Here is a 22,202-nt window from a genome sequence, read left to right as displayed (position 1 = left end):
CCAGCTTCCAGTTGGCAGTGCAGCAGCTCCATGCTGCACTTGGAAGCAGCCAGCATGTCCGGCCCCTAGGCGGAGTCACAGCCAGGGGGCTCTGCGCAGTGTGTGCTGCCCATGCCCACAGGCGCTGCCCCCACAGCTTCCATTGGCCGTGGTTCCCAGCCAATGGGAGCTGCAGAGCCAGTGCTGGGGTCAGCACATGGAGCTTCCTGATCTCCCCTCTGCCTGGACGCTGCGGGCGGGGGCGCCGAGGCTCGGGGCTTCCGGCCTGCGGCATGGAGACTTGTCACTGACCGGATTAAATTAAGCAGTAGGCCGGATCCAGCCTGCAGGCCAGAGGTTCCCCACCCCTGGTTTATACAGACTGATTTTTAGAACTGGCAGCCATGTTGAAGTTTTGTCTTCTGTTTTATTTCAATTATTGAACTCTTGGCCATAGACTGAACTGTGAATGTTCGTGCACTGCGGTTAGTCAGCAATAGCATCATTGGTAGCCCGTCATCAATACTGCAATCAATGGATTAGGCAATATCATCCCCTCATGATTGTCCTGCTCGTCTGAAAAAACTACACAAACTGGATATCTCCAATGACAATGTTTATTACAGGAGTTCTCAAACTGGGGGTCATGAGATTATTACATACAAACCCCACTTTGCCTCCAGCATTTATAACAGTGCTAAATAGAAAAAAAGTTTCGCACTCAGAGGCTTGATGTGTGAAAGGGATCACCAGTACAAAAGTTTGAAAACCACTGGTTTATTATAAACACAAAGTTACCAAAAATGTTCTCTTGCACAATTATTTACTTTCTATTACATTTTACAGACATTTACACAGCAATTTGTTTTTCATGTTTTCCTTGAATCCTCAGATGCAACTGTACATCATTTAATCCTTAGCAGAACACCAGAAATTAGTTCAAGAATTCTGAATACAGATTCAAAGATCTAGTTTAATGTACAATACATTAAATTGACAGATTTTATTATATTTATTATTAAGCCTGCCCACCACTATATAAAACCAAACACCCACAATATTAGTTTTTGCATCAGAACTCAGTTGTTCTCTCACGAAGCTTCCACCTGCCTGGCTGGTGTTTAGCAAATTGGACCCCCCATACCTAGGCTCAGGCTCTCAGCCAGTTTCTAGTTTTCCACAGGCTCATTCTGGATTTCTGGCATGTGGCTGTGTCCCCAAACTGACATCTGAGCTCTTTCCTCTGGGCTGGCATGGCTCCTTAAAGGTTCTCTCTGGATTTCTGCAGCTCAGTTGACTACTACAAGTAACTGGTGCTTTCTTCAAGGCTGGCATAGGTCTTTTCAGAGCAGGAAGCTGTAAACCTCCATTTTTTTGGATCATTAGGATCTACAACTCCTCCCTCTGATGCTGTAGGGGGGAGTCTGTCTCTCCGCTCCCATTCCAAAGACCCCTCTTAACATCCCACCCCTCCAGCTCTAAGAGTTGTATTCCCCTTCAGACACACTGAGGTTAGAAGTAAGGTGTCTTCTAACTTTATAAGTATGGATTTTATGTAGACTTATTTCCCTACTTTGGTGATACACAGAGCTCCTCACCATCTTGCAAACCAATGGCTGCTGGTAAAGGACACATCAGAGTGGCTTAAATTGAAATATGTATCCAAACCTATAAATTTCTCTTTGGCATCAATCTCATTTTTAAGTAGAGTGCTGCTACAGATATGCAAGCAGCCTTAATGAAGGCTGAAACTTCACTCACTCTTCCTTCCAGGATAGCCACTGCTTGCTTTTTCTTCAAGTCTTCTCTCCTTCCTGTGCAGACCACTGGGAGCCTCATGCCTTCAATATCCTGTTGTTTTCACTCTTTAGCTCACCCTCTCCAGCACATTGATATGCAGTGACGATTCCTGCTCCAACCACAGACCTTGAACTTTCAGTGACCCCAGATATGCTCCCTTACCCATCAGGGAGGCATTGGTGACAACAGACCTGGTTGGTAAGCACTGGATGAAGGGAACACCCTGATAAACATTTTCCATTAGCATGCGAGGAGTCCAGGACCAGTGGAAGGAGGCAGACCAATATGCTCAGGGAATGAAGGGTCGGACAGTGAACTGTCCTGAGCTACATTTAAAGGGGGCAAAGACACAACCTTGCAAACTGGACCACATGTGTGCAAGCAGACATGTGGCCCAAGAGCCTTAGGCACATCCAAACCATTGTGGAAGGCTGAGACTGCAAAAAACGCCTGAAAAAGGTCAGTCAGCAGAAAAGACGTGTACAGTCTATTAAGGCCCCAATGAACTTGATTTTCTGAGTGGGAACCAAAGGACATTTCAATGTTTAGGATGAGACCCAGACGGTCAAACAAGCGCACTATAGTGTTGACATGGGAAAGGACTTCCTTTCTGGACCTGCCCCTCAGTAACCAGTTGTCCATATATGGGAAGATGTGGATTCCTTTCTTGCTGAGGTACACCTTCACCACAACTACGAATTTGGTAAAAACCCAAAAGGCAGAAGAGAGGCAGAAGGGAAGCACCATATACTGAAAATGGTGCTTCGCTACGACAAATCAAAGGAATTTTCTGTTTCTCTGCAAAATTGTTACATGAAACCAGGTGTCCTGAAGGTCAAGAACAGCCAACCAGTTGTTCTGTGACAATGGGGGGAGGACAGTTGATAGAGTGACCATTTGGAATCTCATGTATCTGATATATTTGTTGAGGCCAGGAAAGTTGAGAATGGGTCTTACCCTTCCCTTGAATTTAGGCACCAGACAGTACGGAAATAGAAGCCATGACCCCAGTGTTCCAGTGGAACCTCGTCTACTGCTCCCAAAGCCAGTAAAGAGCAAACCTGTTTGAGGAGCAATATTTCATAAGAGGGGGTCCCTGAAGAGGGATGGAGACTGGGGGTGGGGAAGATGGGGGAAAGGAACTGGGTGGCATACCCCAATCTGACGGTGCTTAGGACCCAACTGTCAGTGGTGATCAAGCCCCAAGCATTGTGAAAGCAAGCCAGTCTGTCCCCAAACAGAGGGAATGGGGAGAAGAGAGCAAAAGTTGTAACACTGCCTGTGGACCAAGAAGTCAAAATCAGGAACGGGGGGGAGGGAGGGCTCGGCTCCGGGGAAGGTGTGTCAAGTGGCCAAACCCCGGAACTGAATGCTTCCTCCTCTAGGACCTGTGCCCCTTTCTGGGGTAGTTCTGCTGTCTCAGGGGAGGGAAAGGCTTCCCAAATGTGTGCTGCAAACAATATTGCTGCTGCTACTGCTGTTGATCACTGTAGTGGCCCCTCTGCACTGTTGGCATACACCCCCCCAAAAATCACAGGGCAGCCCTAGAGTCCTTGAAGGAGTGCAGAATCTCGTCTGTCTTGTCCGAAAAAAAGCATCAGCTGAAGGGCAAATCCTCTATGGCTTGTTGCACACCAGGACGATGCCCGTATTCTGCAGCCAGGGCTCCCTTCTCATGGTCACCACCAAAGCCATTACTCTGGCTGAAGTATCCGCAATGTCCAGCATGGACCATAACAAAGTCTTCGTCACCAAGCAGCCTTTAGTGATAAATGCCCCAAATTCCTCCCTCAAGACTTCGGGCAACTGGTCCGCAAACTCAGACATAGCCATCCAATTCACAAAGTCATATTTAGACAGCAGTGCCTGCTGGTTAGCAATGTGCATCTACACATAAGAGGAGGTGTCAATCTTCCTACCCATCGGGGCCATATGCTTGAAGTCCTTATCTTTGGGAGTGGTCTTAAATCTGTCCTGCAGCCCTCTATCGTTCACCATAGTTATGATCAGGGAATTTAGGGCTGGATGGGAGTAAAAAAAAAAAACACCAAATCCCTGCACCACAATGAAGTAGCAATTCTCCATGTGCTTTGCAATAGGGGGTACTGAAGCCAACATGCTCCAGAGAACCTTAGCAGGCTCTAGGAGTGCATCATTAATAGGGAAGGCTACTCTCCCAGGGGCAGATGGCTGCAGGATGTCCAACAACTTATGAATATTCTCCTGCAGGAACTCTGCATGAATACCCAGGGAAGGCAGCCACGTGCCGCAAAAGGTCCTGGTATATCTTGAAATCCTCTGGTATCAAAGGAAAGAAAGATCCAGGCACCGCAGAATCATCGGGGGACAAAGACAAAACGGTTAACTGTGCCAGAGCCGGATCCTACTCCAGGACTGACAGACCTGGACAGGACAACTCTGGAGGCTCCACATGGGGAAGGTTCACTGGTGCCTGGGCCTGTGGCAGATCGACCGTCACTACCACAGGATTGCTCAATGATCTTGCCTTAGAGCGTGATGAGGAGTGGGACCTACGCAACCGAGGCGCATCCTACAGATTTCATGCAGCCCACTAATATGGATAGGGCACTGGTGGCCAGTAGACATCAGGCCGGGGCCCCCATTGCCACCGTGAGACAAGCACCTATCATGGTACCCATAGCTCTCCTTGACTGGGCCCTGATGCAGGTGGAGGAAGATCCCAACCTGAATGCTGAGGAGTCCCGAACTTCAGAGGATAAAGGTGGAGCCAGCCCTGAGGGTGCAAGCAACTGGCCTGACTCATCCATAGCCCAGAATGAAGAGGGAACTGGTGCAGATGGTGGAAACGGTACTGCTGGCATCAAATACACCTCCATTGTTTCCAGTGCCTGAAGTGGTGTCAACCCTGAAGCCGAGGTGACTGACAGTGCTGAAGTGGAGGGAGGTGTGTGCTGCCACGGTTACATCAGTGGTGCCAACAGCAGGGGTACCAAGAAGTTCCCAGTGCTGGGGAGGTCCCTTGTGCTGAGCCCAGCACCAGCCCCACTTCCACTGACTGTCAAAGGGAAACATCAGGGTGTGGTGCCAACTGACCCTCAGGCTCAGCAGCCCACCCAGCCAACAGGGCTATAAACTAAGCAGCCTTGGCAAAGTCCTGGGAGAGGTCAGGACAGAAAGGCAGAGGAGCTCCATTGCCACCTGATAAACCGCCAGTGCAGAAACAGCCAGTACCAGCATCACCCTCTTCAATATGGGACTCAATGGACGCCCAGAGCCAGAACCAGAGTTGATGGCACGGGGTCTCTGATCTTCTTGAACGGTACCAGAGAGTGGTTGATGGGACCAGCTCCATTCCGCACGCTGACATTCACACTGCGTATTAAGCTAGATGTCAAACAGAGAAATACTTCCAAGTACTGACATGGCATTTGAGTCCCTAAGTGTGACTGCAGCTCCTCTCACTCACACTGGCAAAGGAAAGCAAGCGGTGCACTAATCACAGAACCATTTGCTCTACTGCCCAGTATTTACTGGCAGCAACAGAAAACTGCAAGGATCCCTCCCAATAGCTAGGAATGGAGGAGGGAAAAAAAAACAAAACACCTCTCTCCCAACAGCCTTAGGGAAGAGAAGAAAATGAGTCAAAATGACAAAATGAAGTTCTAGAGAGCTTTAACATGTTTGCAGACACAACACTGCGGAGATGACATCTACAGGTGTGATGTCATAACTACACAGTTACAATACAGATATCTAATATGACATCAGGATGTCATTCCATGGATTATTTGTGGTTCACTGCAACGCCAGTCTATGGAAAAAGTAGCTCCCAGCCAGTGTGAGGACCAATGAGACTACTCTTCCTCTGATGGGAAAGATCTTCAGGGATAGCAGCTAAAAAGTCTCTGTAGCAGACTAAAAACTTCTGTTTAATTAGACGCCCATGGAAGCCCTTAGTGTTTTAGTTTTATGAAATTTTATAATTCTGATGTGCTATCAAAGTTTTAACAAAAGACCCCTTTAAAAGTTTTCTACCTCAGTCAACAATACATGTGACATTCCCTGGGTAAAATACTCCCCACAAAACTCTTGTCAGTTCCATACTATTCTCAACTCTCCCAAATTCATTACCCACCTGTTTCACCACCTCCACACCTCATAAAGTCTCTAACTAGCTCCTCTACCTGGAAGCTTTTCCCTTTACCAGCAGTGATCACATGTGTTACTCTGGGAGGAATTCTGCACCACTGCACAATGCAGAATTAATGTCCTGCACAAAATTTCATGTTTTCCCCCCACAGACTTGGGGCTGCGAAGCTACTGGCCACCTCTAGGGGCCGCTGCACTCTGCATGCTGGAGAAGAGCCAGGCTCTGCAGTGAGCGAAGTGCCTGGACTGGCGGGAATGGAAACTCTGCACATTCTGGCAACAGGGCTTGATCCTCATCCGCCTAATGGGAGCAGGCCCGGGAGATCTGGCTCTGGCAAAGGGTGAGGAAAGGCAGGGCTGCACCGCGTCCCTCAGCGGGACAAAGCTATGGGGGAAGGGCTCGGGGGTGGGGCAGCATGACTGGGCTCTGGGGAAGAGAGGAGGAGCATGTGTCTGGGCTGGGGGGGGGGGGGAAGAATCATGCAGCCCTCTCCAGCACCCCCTAACTGGAAATGGGTTGTCATAGGTGTTTCTTTAAACTCTCCTGGGAGAATCTTTTTAATTCTCTGTGTTGTTGACATACTTGCTGATATGTATTTTTAAATAAATTACCAAAATAACTGAAACTGGTGTGATTATATTGTGTTATTTTGACAAATACATTTTTTTAAAATATTGTGCACAGAATTTTTAATTTTTTAGTGCAGAATTCCCCCAGGAGTAAGCGTGTGCTCGGTGGGCTCTGACAGTGGGAGTGCCCCCCCTTCTGTTAATTAGTAGGAAAGAGATGGTGGCAACAACTTACTGAAAACTCTTGTTGTCTATAAGACATGTAGCTAGGTTAATGGGTCAGCTTTAAAAACAAAAACAAAAAAACAGGTGATTTCCTCACCCCCTCCAAATGACAGACCCATTGTCCCTGATGAAAAAAAACCATCATTTTCTGCTAAGAGTGATGGTATCCATTTTTATTTCAAATTATGGGAAACAATTACAAATGGAAATGTTCTGAACTTTCATTTAGTCTCAAACAATCGACTTTGCTTTTTAGTTTTTCCCACAGAAGAACAAATGCATAAGATTATTTTACCTTCCCTACCTATTTAGCATTAATGAAGATTCAGCCCAATTATTGCAACTTCTCTCTTCAGTATCAGCAAACATGGTAGTTAAGGAGAAAAAACAATGGAGACTTTTGAGAGAGAAAAGGTATAAATAGGACTAAAGAAGGAGGTAGAAAACAGTAATGATCCAAAACTTCATCTTAAAAAAATTGGGATGCACACATTTTTGTTCAGGGGATTACATAGGTAACTAGTATTTGCCTTTTGGTCAGCTGAACTACTATGCTAAAGTCAATCCTTTCACTCTTCCAAAGACATTTATATGTGCAATATCAAAACACTGTCCACTAATGAAGTTAACAGCAGTGGTTCAGATGATTCTATTCTTTTATGTATTCCAGTCATCAGTAACAGCTTGAGAGGTGTAAAAGATACTCATACAACACAATCCAAATATTTACATTTAAACATTATCTTGACTAATAACCTGACTATTTTAATACCTACCATTTTTTAAAGACACATTGTTGGACTGCTGACTCTTCCCATGTTTCTCCTTTTTAACATTCTTTGAATCTACAACACATAAAATGTCATTACATAACAGATTTAGCATTCACATCATACTAAAGTCCAGGGTAACAATTAGTCTAATATAGAGCACTTTTAAACATAACTCTCAAGACAAATACATTCTATTAACCACAGATTTTTGTGTATATATTTCACTGTCATAAAAAGGTAAATTTTACTCTTATTCTAGTTCATCTCAGAGTTTAAAAGAGACACTAACATCAAGATAAAGGTACAAGCACGGAAAGAAAGAATTCTAAAAAGAATCCTTCTTGGCTGTCAATAAACAAATGTCTTCCAAAATTTTAAAAACAGCAATCTACCTTTATTTTCAAATTGCTTTTGTTTTATAGTTTGAGGGACAGTATTAAACCAAAGAACATCTTGGACCTTTGAGCCAAGGTTTCCAAAAGACATTAGTGATTTGAGACACAAGAAAAGGTCGTGATGCTCAATGTGCTGCACACGACCCTCTGAAATTCAAGCCCCGTAAGGTGTCTCAAGTTGGCCACACAAAAACTGCTGAACCCAAGATCACTAAACATTGTTGACAATCTTGGTGCAGGTCCTGACAAACAGAAACAGAAAAAAAAAATTAACAGTTTATTTCTCAGTTAAGGGTCTCACTGCAACCCTAATTCATTGAATACAGGCCTGTACCTATACCACACCAATGAATCAGCAGAAAAAGGAGTGAAACCCATGAGTAGCCCACAATCAATTTCACTTTACTTACTTCAGGTATCAGTACCACAAGGAAAAGCCCTCTGTGTGGGGAACAAATAAGGGGGAATAAAACTAGTAGGACTGGCTGAAGAGATAACTCAAGCCATAATGTGAGCGTTGCCCCTAACTCAAGTTCCAGCCTCTCACAAAATCCCTTAACTTGAGTGTAGTGGTGCTTTTAATTCAAGTTGGCTGGCCTGTCACGGGGTATATGCTACAGCTCAAGTGAGCACAATACTCGGCTGCTACCACAGCCATTCTATGCAGCTTGAGCACTATTTCAGTGTCGCTGCTCTCACTCAAACTAGCCTAACTCAAGAGAAGTTAGCCATGAAGATACCCGTAGACAGATGAGCTATCCATAATTGACTTTATTCACAGCTTTGCCACATTAGCAAATATTAAGACAACCATTGTGCTGCAGAGCATTCAATTCCCTTTTCAGTTTAGGATCATACTTCAATTTCAATTGCTAGTTCCATACCAAATGTCTATATTTTTGACAGATGTTTGATACTTACCTGGAAACTAAAATGAAGGTACAATCCAATGTCATAAAGCGGATCATACATCTTGTGTGTCACAGAAGCAAGGAAGTGGTGGAACTGAGACGCCATTATCTCCAACATAGACAATTTAGAAGTGGTAGAAAATATCTGAAAAAACAAATCTAACGGACTTGTTCTTCTTGATATGCTGGCGGGGAGGTGGGCAGTGAGTGAAGGAGAATGGAAGCAAATAAGTGAGCAAGTGCTCTTTGTTGCTTTTGGGCAGAGAAAGACAGCATAGGTTATTTTTCACCCTGCGTAGAAGGTGGTAAATTTTTCAAGCCATGAAATAGATGTAGATCGTTTCACATGGCTAGAACTAAGGCAGTGGATTTCAAATCTCAGTCTCTATTTTTCTTGGTAAACAAGTGTATTTAAACATAGTATTATTGCATTCAGATCAGTGACAGCCTTGATATTTCACAGCTATGATGGGGAATCGCTGCTGTGATCACAGTAGGTGTTTTAAGCATAAATGGTAAGCTACTATTCCTTTTTTTAAAAATGCAATCATTCTCTTATAATATTGTGCAACCCACAGTTATAGTGAACGTGAGCTCCTGTTTTCATGCACCATTTTAAATGTAACCTTTTGGGCTAACATTTTCACTGATGTTGTTAGCCCAACAAGTGTTCTTCATGTTTTAAACTAAGAACAAAGATATGATCTACTGGCCTGCAGACATTAAGAGTTCTGGTCTATTGACTAAAGGGGAAATTTTCTCCCTCTTCTTTGGCCTGTTTTCCATTTCCTTCTCAATGCCTTAAAATGACTATCCAGACAAAAATAGAAAGGCAATAAGGCCAACACCAGGGAAAAGGATAAGTAAAAGTTCCAATAAAACCCCAAGATGGTGTGTGTACATATCCTTACATAGGGATAACAGTCACAACCCCATCCCATTCCTCCAAATGCAATTCCCTTCCAAATCAACATTATTTTGGTCTAACTGGGATTGATCTGAAAACAGTTGGTTCTCTTCCAAGGTCCAAAGCAATTTCCCACTGAATAGGAAGTGTTTGGAGATTGAATCATGCTGGATACCACATGACGGAGACTTTGAGGGGGACGAAAAATTGTCCATTGCCTTCTGGTAAGACCCCAAGTTTTGAAAAGAATGGAACCATGATTGAGCAATTCCATCCACCCAGGTTACACTTTACAGATACTATGTTTGGGAGGTTGGTCTGGAGCACCTCTTTCCAATCTTTAGACATAAAATTCTTCTGCTGATAAGATCACTCATCAGAAGACAAGCCAGAGTAATCACAGCCATCATACAAGAAATCAGAGACAACTGGAGACTGACCCAAGCTTTCTTCATTGACTTGCAATCCACCAGGGACTAAGAAGGCTAACTCCTTCGAGCATAGAGTCTGGTAGAAGCAACTAAGATGATCCTAGTGACCACTTACAGTTCCTCCTAACGTTGAACTCCAGTTTCCTGACAGAAGAGAGCCTTCAGAGAAAACACCCCCTTATTAGAAGAGCCAGTTTCTTAACCAATGATATGACTATTACACCTCCAATAGGAGAGTGCCCCAAGTCTCGTAGAATCTTTTTGGGAAACAATGAAAGCAGTGCATTGCCTTGCCTTAGAAAGTATGTATCAGTCTTTTCCCAAGACACTATTTCCTTGATGTCCTTGTGGGAAGGGAGCAATAGAGGGTTGGTCTATCAAGATTTGCACAGCCACTTCCTAGGGACTTATTCTTGAGATTCCAGACACCACTCCAACAAGGGAGTCAAAGTCTTCCACCCTGGCTAGCTCTGATAATGTGTGAGGAGCCTCCCTCTGAGGAGTCTCTACCTCTGTTCCTCAGAGTTGTCAAGCACTTTAGAGTTACAGATGGCGAAAGACTATTCCCTCCCCCCCCCCCCCCACAGAAGGCCCCAGCTGCACCTCAGGAGTGGAGGACTGAGACGGAGTGGGGGAACATTCCCCAACAAGTTGACCACTGCCCTTCTGAAGACCTGTGATGGCAACCAGAAAAGGGGGAAATGTTTGATCCCTAATGCACCTGAGACTCTGTCTAGGCCCTTTTATCCACCTCCAAGAGGGGGATGGGAAGAGGAGATGCTGGCTAACATCTTCCATCAGAACTTCTCTCAAATCTGCCTATTTGTCTGCCAGGAATAGGGCCTGTCTTGCAGCATCTTCAAACAGGCAGGGCAGAAGCCTGCCATACAAGGAGTAAGGTTCCTCCACAGGCTCTGCATCAACTTGTGCAACTATTACATGCACAACTGCAGTCATCATAGATGATCCACTGCAGAACAGACCACCACTCAGTTTACAAAGTAGTAGACAACTGCAGAGAAAGCAATTGGGCTGAAGAGGTGGAAGGCATGAATTAGGTGCAAAAATCTTAGCAATTTTCTATAGAGCAGAACTACCTGTCCCAAAACTGAAAAGGACCAGTTACAGAGTAGTTGGACTCTCTTCACAAGATTCTGTATTTCCATTTCATGCCTATTCTATTTCACACATTCACTTCTACTCAAATCTCACCCTCAAGTTGGTGCAAAACACCATAACTTATGATTTTTTCCCCCGATACAGCACAGTAGAAGACATGACTAGAGAGAATGCCATTGTATAGATGAGAAATTAAACTGCATAAAACAAACAGTTTAACATGTCTACATGGGCTTTTGAAAGATAGTTGCTGATGCAGTTTGCTATTATAAAACTTAATACCTGCTACTACACATTATTCTGATAAACTATGCAGATGTCACAGAATCCAGTTATCACCTATAAAGGATTATATTTTAACAACACATCTAGATATGTGCTTAAATTTTCTATTGGGACTCTGTTTTCTAGATTGTCAGAGGACAACAGTTATTTTGGGTGAAATTATATAGAATGGTTTCAATTAAGGCTAAATTTAGCATGCCTACTGTAAGTTTGGAATTTTTTTACTTTAATTTGATTCATAACAAGTTCAGTATGTATTACCATCCTATTTCAACTTAATAATAACAACAACAACTGCTGTATTGTTATTAGGTATAATAATATCCCATCTAATCAAAAATAGCTTTTATGTTTTCTACTTTCTTTCCTTTGGGATAAAAGCCACCAACCTTACCTTTAGCTGCTGTTCTCCCCATGGTAACACTTCTGTGATATTCCTTCTCACAATAAAAAGGCTGAAGTTGAAAGACCAGTTAATTCTTCCTTTCAGCACAACAGTTTCCTGTGGAGTGGTAATACAGCTAGTTAGTTATAGATCCAATACAAAAAAAAAAAACAACATTATCTTGCTGTTTTAAAGCTGCAAAAGTTTAACAAGCTACTTGTAGAGGAACTTTGTGTAAACAAGAGCTAAATCAAAGCAATACTGGAGGAGGAGAATAAATTAAATTTTCTTATTACTGCATTTTAAAATGATGTAAACCCTTGAAAAGAAAAATCAGATTGCTTCACAGAGCATGTTATGCTTGGACATTAAAATATGCTTTTGCTCTTACTTACTTAAGTTTTTTTTAAGATTATAAAGATTATTTTCAATTTCAACAGCTCAAATCTTTTTTCCTTCCATCTTACATACACACAATCCAACAATGGTCATACTAGAAAATACAATTGGGGGAAATGTTATGCTATTTAAAAAGTAAGGAGTAATGAACTCATATTTGGTGTCAGGTAGTGTCAGATCACAGATATTCATAAGGATAACACTAGTCTCAAATATAGCACAGGCCTAAGCTGTTGCGGGCTTTAAAAACCAGCAGGTCCAAGTTAGTTAAGCCATGCCACCTCAATAAAGAGAAAAGAGCAATATCTGTTTTGTTACTAGTTTTCCACTCTAGCACCCACACTGCTGAACTTTACTGATGAAATTCATCAGCATTTCACTGAAATCAGAACAGTCATGGGTTAGTCCGGCAAGAACAATGCTAGCAAGTCACATAGTTTTCCATTCACTCTACGTATATATATATATATATATATATATATAAAAAGGTAAGAATCTAACACAATTTTCAAGCTACCAACTTCGACAGTTTCCCTTTAAAACTGTCAGTTTCTATTATGTTTAGTGTATAACTTTCTGTTTTAAGAGTTTTGTAACTTAGACATACACATTTTCTCTACAACAAAATCTGGCTAAAGAAGATACTACCATGGATTTACAGAAGCCAGACTTTCAATCTAAACAACATATCTATTATAACAGGAACAATAGCTCAAAGCTAAGGATGCTACAGAAGTAGCAAGTCAGAATTTTTTGAACTTCACAGGGGTATACTTGAATATTTAAAACACACACATTAAATTACCTTGAAATTGTGAAGCTTTGGTAACAGCTATTCAGCTGTTTAATGAAACTCCGAATTTTTAAAGTCTATAAATTATATACTATCATGATGGGCTTCATCACACGACCTTTTACGTCTACAGTATATTTCATGTGGATAAAACCAATTGAAAACTTCATTTAATTAAATTTGTTAGTTTTAAAAATATTCGTAATGTACCAAACAGGTATTACCACTAAAATTATCAATGCAAAAAATTAAAGATTAAAAAATAGCTATAAATAAAACTGAATACTAAAACAAGCAAAGCATTTTTGCTACACAATAATGCTCTAAATGATCATCAAATGAATAATTTGTATGTTTGAAATGACTGTAGAATTCCTCCAAAGCATTTCAAAGCTTTTCCTCTTTAAGCAATAAACTATGAAAGGTGTTGCAGAGTCAAAGTAGCTGCCTTTATGGGTAGATTACTTAAAACAGTGCATGGTTTTTATCCTTTTTGTTCCAAACACTAGATTGCACTTGGTGCTGTAATAAAGATTCCAACCCTGCAGTGATAGTCATCAAGTTTAGCACAAGTGGAGTGTCTGTCAGAAACATAAAAAGGATTCCAGCATTTCATTAGTTTGTGTAGCACCAGATAGGCTATTTTACAACATGCTCACCAGCCTGTTAAAAATGTAAGACAATTGGAAATTCTAAACCGTTGTTTGAAATAGCGCAAATCCAACAACAGGATAAAATTTATTACTATTTAGAGGTGTTACTTAAAAGCCAGTTGCACCAAGTTTATTCTATTCAGGGTGCTTAAGTGAGCTTTTAGAAATTATTTCTCGTCATATAAATTAAGTTGTACTTAAAAACTGAATTTCTGAGCCTCCATTCTGAAGAACAGCAGGAAAGCTAAACCTCTGCAGAGACACTACAGTCAGACTGAGGCAGAACATAACTCCTTACTGGGGAAGAGTTGAGGAGCACTCTAGTTCTGCGTTTGTCAAGGACTGGTCCGTGGAGCGGTGCTGGTCCCTGTGATCTCCCTGACACAGTTTAAGAAAGGAAGCAAACTGGTCCCTGGTATCAAAAAGGTTGAGAAACACTGCTCTAGTTCACCCCACCTAATTAATTACCTTCCCTAACAGTTTGTCCTCTTATCCGCTGCCTACTCCCTACCCCAGCCAGGGTGGGAGCTTTTTGCATACAATTTCCAACATCACTGGCCATATATTAACTGCAGAAAAAGCTAGACAAATATAGAGTATGAAGCTTGCAGAGATCCTTGAGCAGGACAGGCAGGGAAGAGGGGAAGCCTAAGATATCCTTGAATATGTGAGTGAACAAGCAAGCAGAGTATGTTGAAAAAAAGATAGGAAATTAGGGTAAGAAGGAAGGTAGACATAAATCTAGAATGAAAGTCAGAAACAAAGGAAGGAATGAACCAGGTAGGAGAATGAGACAGTGGGAAAGGCAGATGCAAGGACAGAGAACTAGGAATAAATAGGCATAAGAAAGTAATGGGAGAGGTGAGGGGAATGGAAAGAAAACCAAAAGAAAAATATGGAGAAAAATCAATCAAGCTAGGAACAGCACTTATGTCAGTCACAATACAGGAAACACCCCAAGAAGAGTCAATTCAGACCTTGGAAGTATAGGATCAACACGGGAGATCAACAATAAGTCACTTGACCCAAGCTAGGGAAACTGAAAATCAAAGGCAAAGGGCAAGAGAGAAAAAAGTGTCATGTTAGTTTCAACATTAAAATGTTTGTAAATGGAACCCAATAAAAAAAAGTCAATATGGAGGATGTCCACATGCTTGCTACTAATACTACTTAAAGCATCCAGTAAATTCAGCTTCATCCCTTCTGTTTAACTCCCCCTACTTCATTTAATTCTGAATTAAATGGTGAGCTTGTGTTTGCCTTTAACTTCCTGATAAGGCTTTTGTTGTCAAACCCCATTCACCCTTACTAGTCACCTCCCACTGTGTGAGCTCTTGGTTAAAAATATATATGAATAGTCAAGCCTAAAGCATTTACATTTCCAAAGTTACTACTACATATGATGGGAAAATATTTTCCATCCTACTCTAATATTGTTCTGGTAATTTAGAAAGTCAACTTGAATGGCAAGAATTACTGCTTTTTAGTGAGGTCAGCCTTTTAAAAAGAGAGTGTCAAAAACCATACACTTTTTTAGTTGGCATATCACAAATATCCTTTCCGCGATCTCCACCATTCTTACAAGCAAGCAAGACAGTTATCCAACAGAAATTTGTCCCAATACCCGGCCTGTTCACAAAAATACAATAAACACACCGAACATGGAGAAACAAATTAACATGTGAGTGTAACACATGATATTTCAAAGAAACCTAAACCTAGGTTGAGTGGTCACCCAGCATAGAGATTGGAGACTTTTGTTTTGAAGAAACAGATGCTTCAGGCTCAGGTGGACAGTTAAATGAAAGAAGTGGGTGGAGAGGAAACATTCTTAAAGCAGATTAGGTTTTTGGTCCTATCAACATTGATGGTATAGCTCAGAGTCCTAACTCTGCAATCCTCAGTTAAACAAAATGAATGGGAAATTTTGGCTGGGTAAAGACTAGGAACCCATTTCGGTCCACTTGATTTCTTTCACACAATGTATAAGGAGAACTATAAAATGTACAGGAGAGTCAAATATATGAGAATAATTTAAAAACCTCTCTCAAATTTCAGATTCAACTGTTTAAAAGACACAGTCAAATTGAAAAGAGATAGTTAATTTCAGGTACTATCGCTACCTCTGTAGTTTTTCTTTTTCATTATATTTTCTTAATGTTTCCTCTAACCTTGGCTTCTATGTGAAAGTCCCACATAAACAATATGGGATACTTACTGTGCAAGATGAACAGGGGAATTGGCTATACACAGAGAGGTGTCAAATGTACAAAGGAAACAAACTGATATTTGTGCCCCTCTAATCTCTTTCATTTATACTAATCATAAATTTTACTTCATAGATTATATAATCAAAGAAACCATTGTGATCATCTAGTCCGACCTCCCATATACCACAGGCCATAGGACCCCCCCTGGATTAATTCCTGTTTGAATTAGAGAATATATCTTTGCAATACTATCATCCATTTATTACTAGTCACGTAACATTATATACAAATTCAAACTATCCAGCGCTGTACATAGCTGATCTATATTAACATTCTTCTTGTTTCCCTCCTCCCGCCTCCTGTTTGTCATACCCACTATTGCATCCTGATTTAAATTAGGCAGAACTCTTAACGGCAGGGACTGTCCTACTCTGTGCTGAGCTGTGCATAGTACAATGAGATCACAATCCTGATTCAGACTGTGCTATCTTAATGCAGACACAGGTACAGTATTTCCAGACAGAAGTGTGACTTCTAAGTTAGTGGGGTCCCTTCAAAGTATTTTGAAAAATGAAAAATTATTTTCTTCTTAAATTTAATAAGCACCTACCCATCTCTCTCTCTTAAAAAAAATTAAGAAGAAGGTTTGAGGCTGTTTTGACAAGAGTCTTGGAGGTGGGAAAAGAAGAGAGATAAGAGAAGTATAGGGAGACTTGCAGCAAGTTATTTATATTTTATATATAATTTTGGCAGATAGCATCAATACGTATTTTTAAGCATTCCCCACCCCTGATTTTTATCAATTTAAATTTTCACAGTTGTGTGAAATTATGGGAGGGAGGTCAACATCCAGTCAAGTATACAAAGTAAATATCCTTCAACTCTAATAAGTTCTCAAGCAGCATTTTTCTTAATTGGTCTATCTGTTAATTTCAATTATCAATGGAAATATTTTTTCATAGAGGGCTGTGCATGTGAGAAACTGACATTTACCCCCCCCACACACACACACAAAAACCTGATCATTCCAAGCCTACTATATGGTATTAAATACTTCACAACCACCTTTGCTATTTGCCATTCTGGGATCCAAATAGGTTTACTTTTTTTCCCCAAAAGAAAGTACAGTGTGCATGCTTATTTCTGCAATACAGATGTTTCATAATCCTAGTGCAGGCAGTTGGGACCTACTGACCAACAGAATTAAGGTACTGGTGGAAGAGAGAGACATGAAAAAATAACAGATTTTACATTTATTATAAAATTAAAACAATCTACCTGTAATATTAATGTCAGTAACACAATGCATCATTAAAAAGTAGTTTTCCCTCCTTTGTAGATAAAAAGCATATACGGGTATTTTTAATAGGAAATTAGATCTAAGGTAGAATCCATTTTCGTCCATACATTTAAGAAGGGCATGCTTTCAAGAAGCAGAAATTCAATTTTCATCTTTTTATACTGCAAAGCTGATAAACCATTAGCACAGAAAGACTTCTAGTTCATAAAAAATGCTGAGCCAGATTTTTAATACATATCTTGGCTTTTTACAGACTTGTGCCAGTAAAAGAGCAAATATAATAAATCTCACAGCTCGATGGTAAACACCAAAACTAGCTTTATCAAAATATTTCCTTCCTGAGTTGGAAATATATTGATTATTTAACAAAAATATTCCTTTGTATTATCTGTCGCTATAAAGATCACTAAGCAAGTTTCTATGTACTGTCAATAGGATTATGGGAAACTTGACAGCACAATATGCAACATATAATTAGCATAAATATAAAGCAACGAATTTTGACTATCTACAAACAGTATTATACTGCAAAGTTTTGAGTCTTTTTAGACAAAAGGCAATGTATCATTACAATCAAATCAAACTGTCTCTTTCATAATAATTCATTCAATATAAAGAAGTAAATTTCAGTATCCATCAAGAGACTGTTTAAAACATTACTTGAACATACTTTAGGCTGAAGCGTTGTCACAATAAGAACAGAAAAATAAAAGTTTTCAATTATTTTTTTAAAGTGTAACTTCTCTTCACTGTTATGAAATTTAAAACAAAACCATATTTTGTTTCTGTACGAGAGCCAAGATGTGAAACTGACCAATGTAGTTTCACTGTTCAAACAGAGCAAACAAAGACCAATTTACTTGCGCCAAAAGAATTCTGAAATAAAATATGAAAGTAGATTCAAAATTAGCTAAATCAGCAATCCTTTCAAGGATAAGAGAGAAGGCATGCCACCCTTCTTAAGGCTGCAGATGCAAAATACAAACAGTTCTCTCCCATCATGCTTTCAGGTTCTCAAAATTCTAAATCTTTCAACCTAGAATGATGAAATAGTATGTAAGGAGGCACCAGATCTTTAAGAAAGCTGGGCCCAAGCCTATTCACATTGTTAAAACCAAAATCTTCAACGCAGTCTGCCCACAAAAGAGGAGATTTTGAATATTTTTATTCATACTCCCAACAGCTCAAAAATATGTCCTGAAGCATTTTTAAACTAAATGAAATTCAAAGTCAGATTGGCTGAAATTGTAAGCTATATTTTAATACTGTATATTTACATTATGTAAGTGCTGGAAAAAACAAACAATTTGGCAAATTTACCATCTTAAACATCTGTGTTGTTTTCCATGTCCCCATACAAACTTGGAACACTTTCTTAGAACATATTCATTAGGTCAATATTCATCAGGCCACTACCCTAGTCTCATTCAAATCCCTGCCAAAGACTAATTTCTGCCACAAAACAAATTAATTAAAATATTCAACTTTAAGAAAAATCTTTGCTTGCTAAGAAATGTGCATGGGCCTAACATCTCCATATCACAATTTATGTGTCCTGTTTAATCCTACCCCTACCCCCTCTAACTTTAACTAACCCTCACTTGCCATGGCAGGAAGCTTATTATTTGTTCAGTGAGGCACCTAGCATACTTTTGAGCATAGTACAAATAAAACAGGTAAGGGAGAAGAGAAGGGAATTCCTATTACAAGTGTAATAAGAGATGCCCAGACACTAGTATGGAATGGGATGCTAGAGATCCCTATAGAGCTGTTTGCACTTCTCTACAAAAGCAACCAGCAGAACCAACAATGTAAAAGCAGCACTTAGAGAAGATATAGGGGAAGTCCTTATACAATTATCTAGGGGACTGTGTCCTAGTCCAGTCAGCATTACCTCTAAGCTCCAGGATTCTGGAAGCTAGGATCACAGCCGGTCTATGGACAGAGCACTGTTATTCTGGATTCTGTGAAATCCACCCCTTGCCACAGAGCTGTGAGACAGAATTGAAGGTATCTTTTAAAAAAAAAAAAAAAAAAAAAAAGTTTTAACCCTCATGGTCCTGAAGAAAGTCTTCCAAGAACAGAGTGTAACTGATGACAGCTTTAATTGATAGTGCAGAAAGGTCCCGACTGACCCAAGGTTAATTCCAAAACTAAAGATGACCATTTCATTGTCCTATCTCGGGGCCTCTCCTTTTGTCCCTCCAGACCCACAAACATGATACAGTTCTGCAGTGACCTAGAATCCTACTTTCGACTCTCTGACTCAAAGAATATTTCCAACATACCTCTGAACAGCATACTAACCCACAGAATCCCCCCTACCAGCACTACAAAAAAAAAAAAAAAAAGGATTCTCCGTGGACTCCTCCGGACGGTCGATACAGATACAGACAGATATTGTCAGTAGTGTTAACTATATCACTGCTGATCATTTTACAGCTACTGTGCTTACCTCCAAAGTATTTTAAAGATTCTGTGCACCCAAAATTTGTGTGTAGTAAATAGTGACACTCTCCCTGTGCCCATAAGCTGGATGTTTAAATACAGGGGGGGGGGCAGAGTTCAACACTTCCCTTCTCCTAAAATAATTTTTGTATCCAAACAACTTGGGGGTAAATTTAGTAAACACTAAAACAATTGAGCACCTAAATGAAACAATAATAACTTTAATTGTGTTGGCCTCTTAACACAAACTTAACAATACCACACATACATATATATATTTTTGCTAGGAGCATGGGCAACACTGACAGTCCTGGAACCTATTGGCACAGAGTCAGTCTGCGCAGCACAGGCCCCCGCAGCAGCAAGAGGAAGCTTAGCAAGATCAGCAGGATCCGGCACAGCAGCAAATGGCAGAAGTTGCAGGCCCACCATTTCCTCAAAGCCGGCTACAAACTCCTCTTATGTGGCAGTCTCATACTGGATTAAACAGATGCCATGCTACCTGCACCCATAGCGCTAGCAAACCCACATTCCGTGAGTGTCCTCTCCCTGAGTTTAAGGTGTCTCTCTCTCTCACTGGCAATTAAAAAAGCCAGCACTAGCCAACTGTCACCACCTAGGAGATGCTGACAAAGGCAGTACACAGATAGATCCTCCTGCACCAGAACTACTTACTACTACAGCTCATCCTCACCTACACAGTGTAGTCATCTGCGCATGGAAGGCTGAAGTCCCCTCAGGACAGGACACAAGCTTTTCCTTACCGTCACAAGAGATGCTTCTGAAGGAAGTAGATCCCAGAAAGATTATTCCCTTCCTAACTACACAGCTGAACGCCAGGCTCTCACACATTCCTGTGCCTGATTAGGGACACACTTCTACTACCTCTGATGGTGGTGGTTGCGTACCATCCCCCACCTGCTAACTCTTGCTCCTCTGCAAAAAAAACAACCTCCCTCCCCTTTCAATTGGCTTCCAATCCCCACTTTCAGAAGCCAGTAGGAGCATTTCCAGTGCTAATACTGACAAAAACATGTTTGTGTAAAAATTCCTCAAAACACTTTGTTTTCTGCAAACATTCTTGTGGATAAAACACAAACAACAAGAGATCACAAAAAATATCAGAATTTTTGCAAATACTTTGCTGAAGTATTTGCCTAGCTGCATTATTCTGAAAAAGCACCTTTTCCATCCCATTTCATATGGTGGAAAAAACAGACAATGAGTTTTCCAGTTAAATCAAAGCATTTCAAAAGGGTCTTCCTTTCAAAACTGTCATTTTTCCCCACAAAATTTATTGTAGCTGACCACAGTAGAAAATGCATTCACAAATCCAGATGGTTAACATTTTTCTACAATGAGAAGAAAATACAGCTTGGTACCAACAGACTAACTTTCCTGATCTCTTCCCTCCCACCCCTACAGACACAGTTATTTATCATTTTCATTGATCACCACCAGTATAACCCTCTCATCATTATTTGTCCTTTCCACACAATTTTGACTCCTAATTATTCAGTTCCAACTACATGATGGTGCCACTGGTAACTCTGACTCAACTATGCATGGCACTGAAAGCCCTTCGCTTCTTTCTCTCACAAAAACTACTTATATATCAAACTTTTCTTTTACATGGGTTTTAAAAAGTAACACAAAAATGACATCTATTCCATCAGGTTTTCCTATATTTGACCATGATAGAATCCATCAGGTGCTTAAATAATGGTACACTCTCTTTTTTTTTTACATACATGCACCTAATTAAAATGGTGCTACTCTCTTGTAGGTTTTATAAGTTTCAGATATTCTATGAGCTAATGTATGCTAAGAGTCTCAACCTACTCTTTGTCCAAGCTAAGAAGGATATCATATTACCTTAAAACAGCAACAATATGGGATACCTGGCAAAGAAGCCCATTCCCTCCAGTCGGAGACTCATTTTCCTTACCATTTCACATTTTAACTAAAATTGTTGGTCAAATTTCAAAGCTGAAGGTTCAGATACAAAACTAAGTGGTTTGGTGAAGACCTCTACCTTCAATGCCTTACTTGCTTAAGACACCAACAAACAAGGGGAGAGCCATCTATATGTTAAAGGGACACCAACTTGGGGAAAAGAAAAAAAAAGTGTGTCTGAGAAAGTTGTGCCTACTATAGTTACAAGCAACACCTACCACATATTTTAATGTGAGATAAATAATGGTACAGAACAAAACACAGAACAAAAACACACAAGATCACAGCCCTGAGGAGCCTACAATCTAGAATTTTAGACCTGACCTAATGAGAGAACAAACAAGAGACTGCACGTGTGGGGTGAGGGAGGAGAAGGGTGGTTTTAAGAGATGGTGTAGTCCTGTGGTTCTCAACCAGGGGTACACGTACCCCTGAGGGTACGCAAAGGTCTTCCAGAGGGGTACGTCAACTCATCTAGATATTTGCCTAATTTTACAATAAGTACATAAAAGCACTAGCAAAGTCAGTACAA

At 40.7% G+C, this 22,202-nt stretch overlaps 1 protein-coding gene across 4 annotated transcripts in view; it reads right to left on the bottom strand.

The window, feature by feature from the left end:
* The window catches only part of SCML2 (Scm polycomb group protein like 2), a 129,670-nt gene that overhangs the window by 95,953 nt on the left and 11,515 nt on the right, over nt 1-22,202 (bottom strand). For 3 of the 4 annotated variants that reach the window (XM_054006769.1, XM_054006759.1, XM_054006778.1), the window contains 2 exons: nt 11,921-12,028; nt 7,482-7,550 (listed from right to left, as the gene is read on the bottom strand). In XM_054006769.1, the coding sequence (XP_053862744.1) occupies nt 7,482-7,550; nt 11,921-11,942 (91 nt within the window). In that variant the 5' untranslated portion in view covers nt 11,943-12,028. Of the gene's footprint in view, nt 1-7,481; nt 7,551-11,920; nt 12,029-19,160; nt 19,247-22,202 lie in introns of those variants that run through there. The other variant, XM_054006788.1, reaches the window with a different exon arrangement.

Source organism: Malaclemys terrapin, chromosome 1, assembly GCF_027887155.1.
Source record: "Malaclemys terrapin pileata isolate rMalTer1 chromosome 1, rMalTer1.hap1, whole genome shotgun sequence".
Classification (NCBI taxonomy): domain Eukaryota; kingdom Metazoa; phylum Chordata; order Testudines; family Emydidae; genus Malaclemys; species Malaclemys terrapin.
Note: the sequence above shows the minus strand (reverse complement) of the source record. Positions and strands in the feature narration are given on the sequence as shown.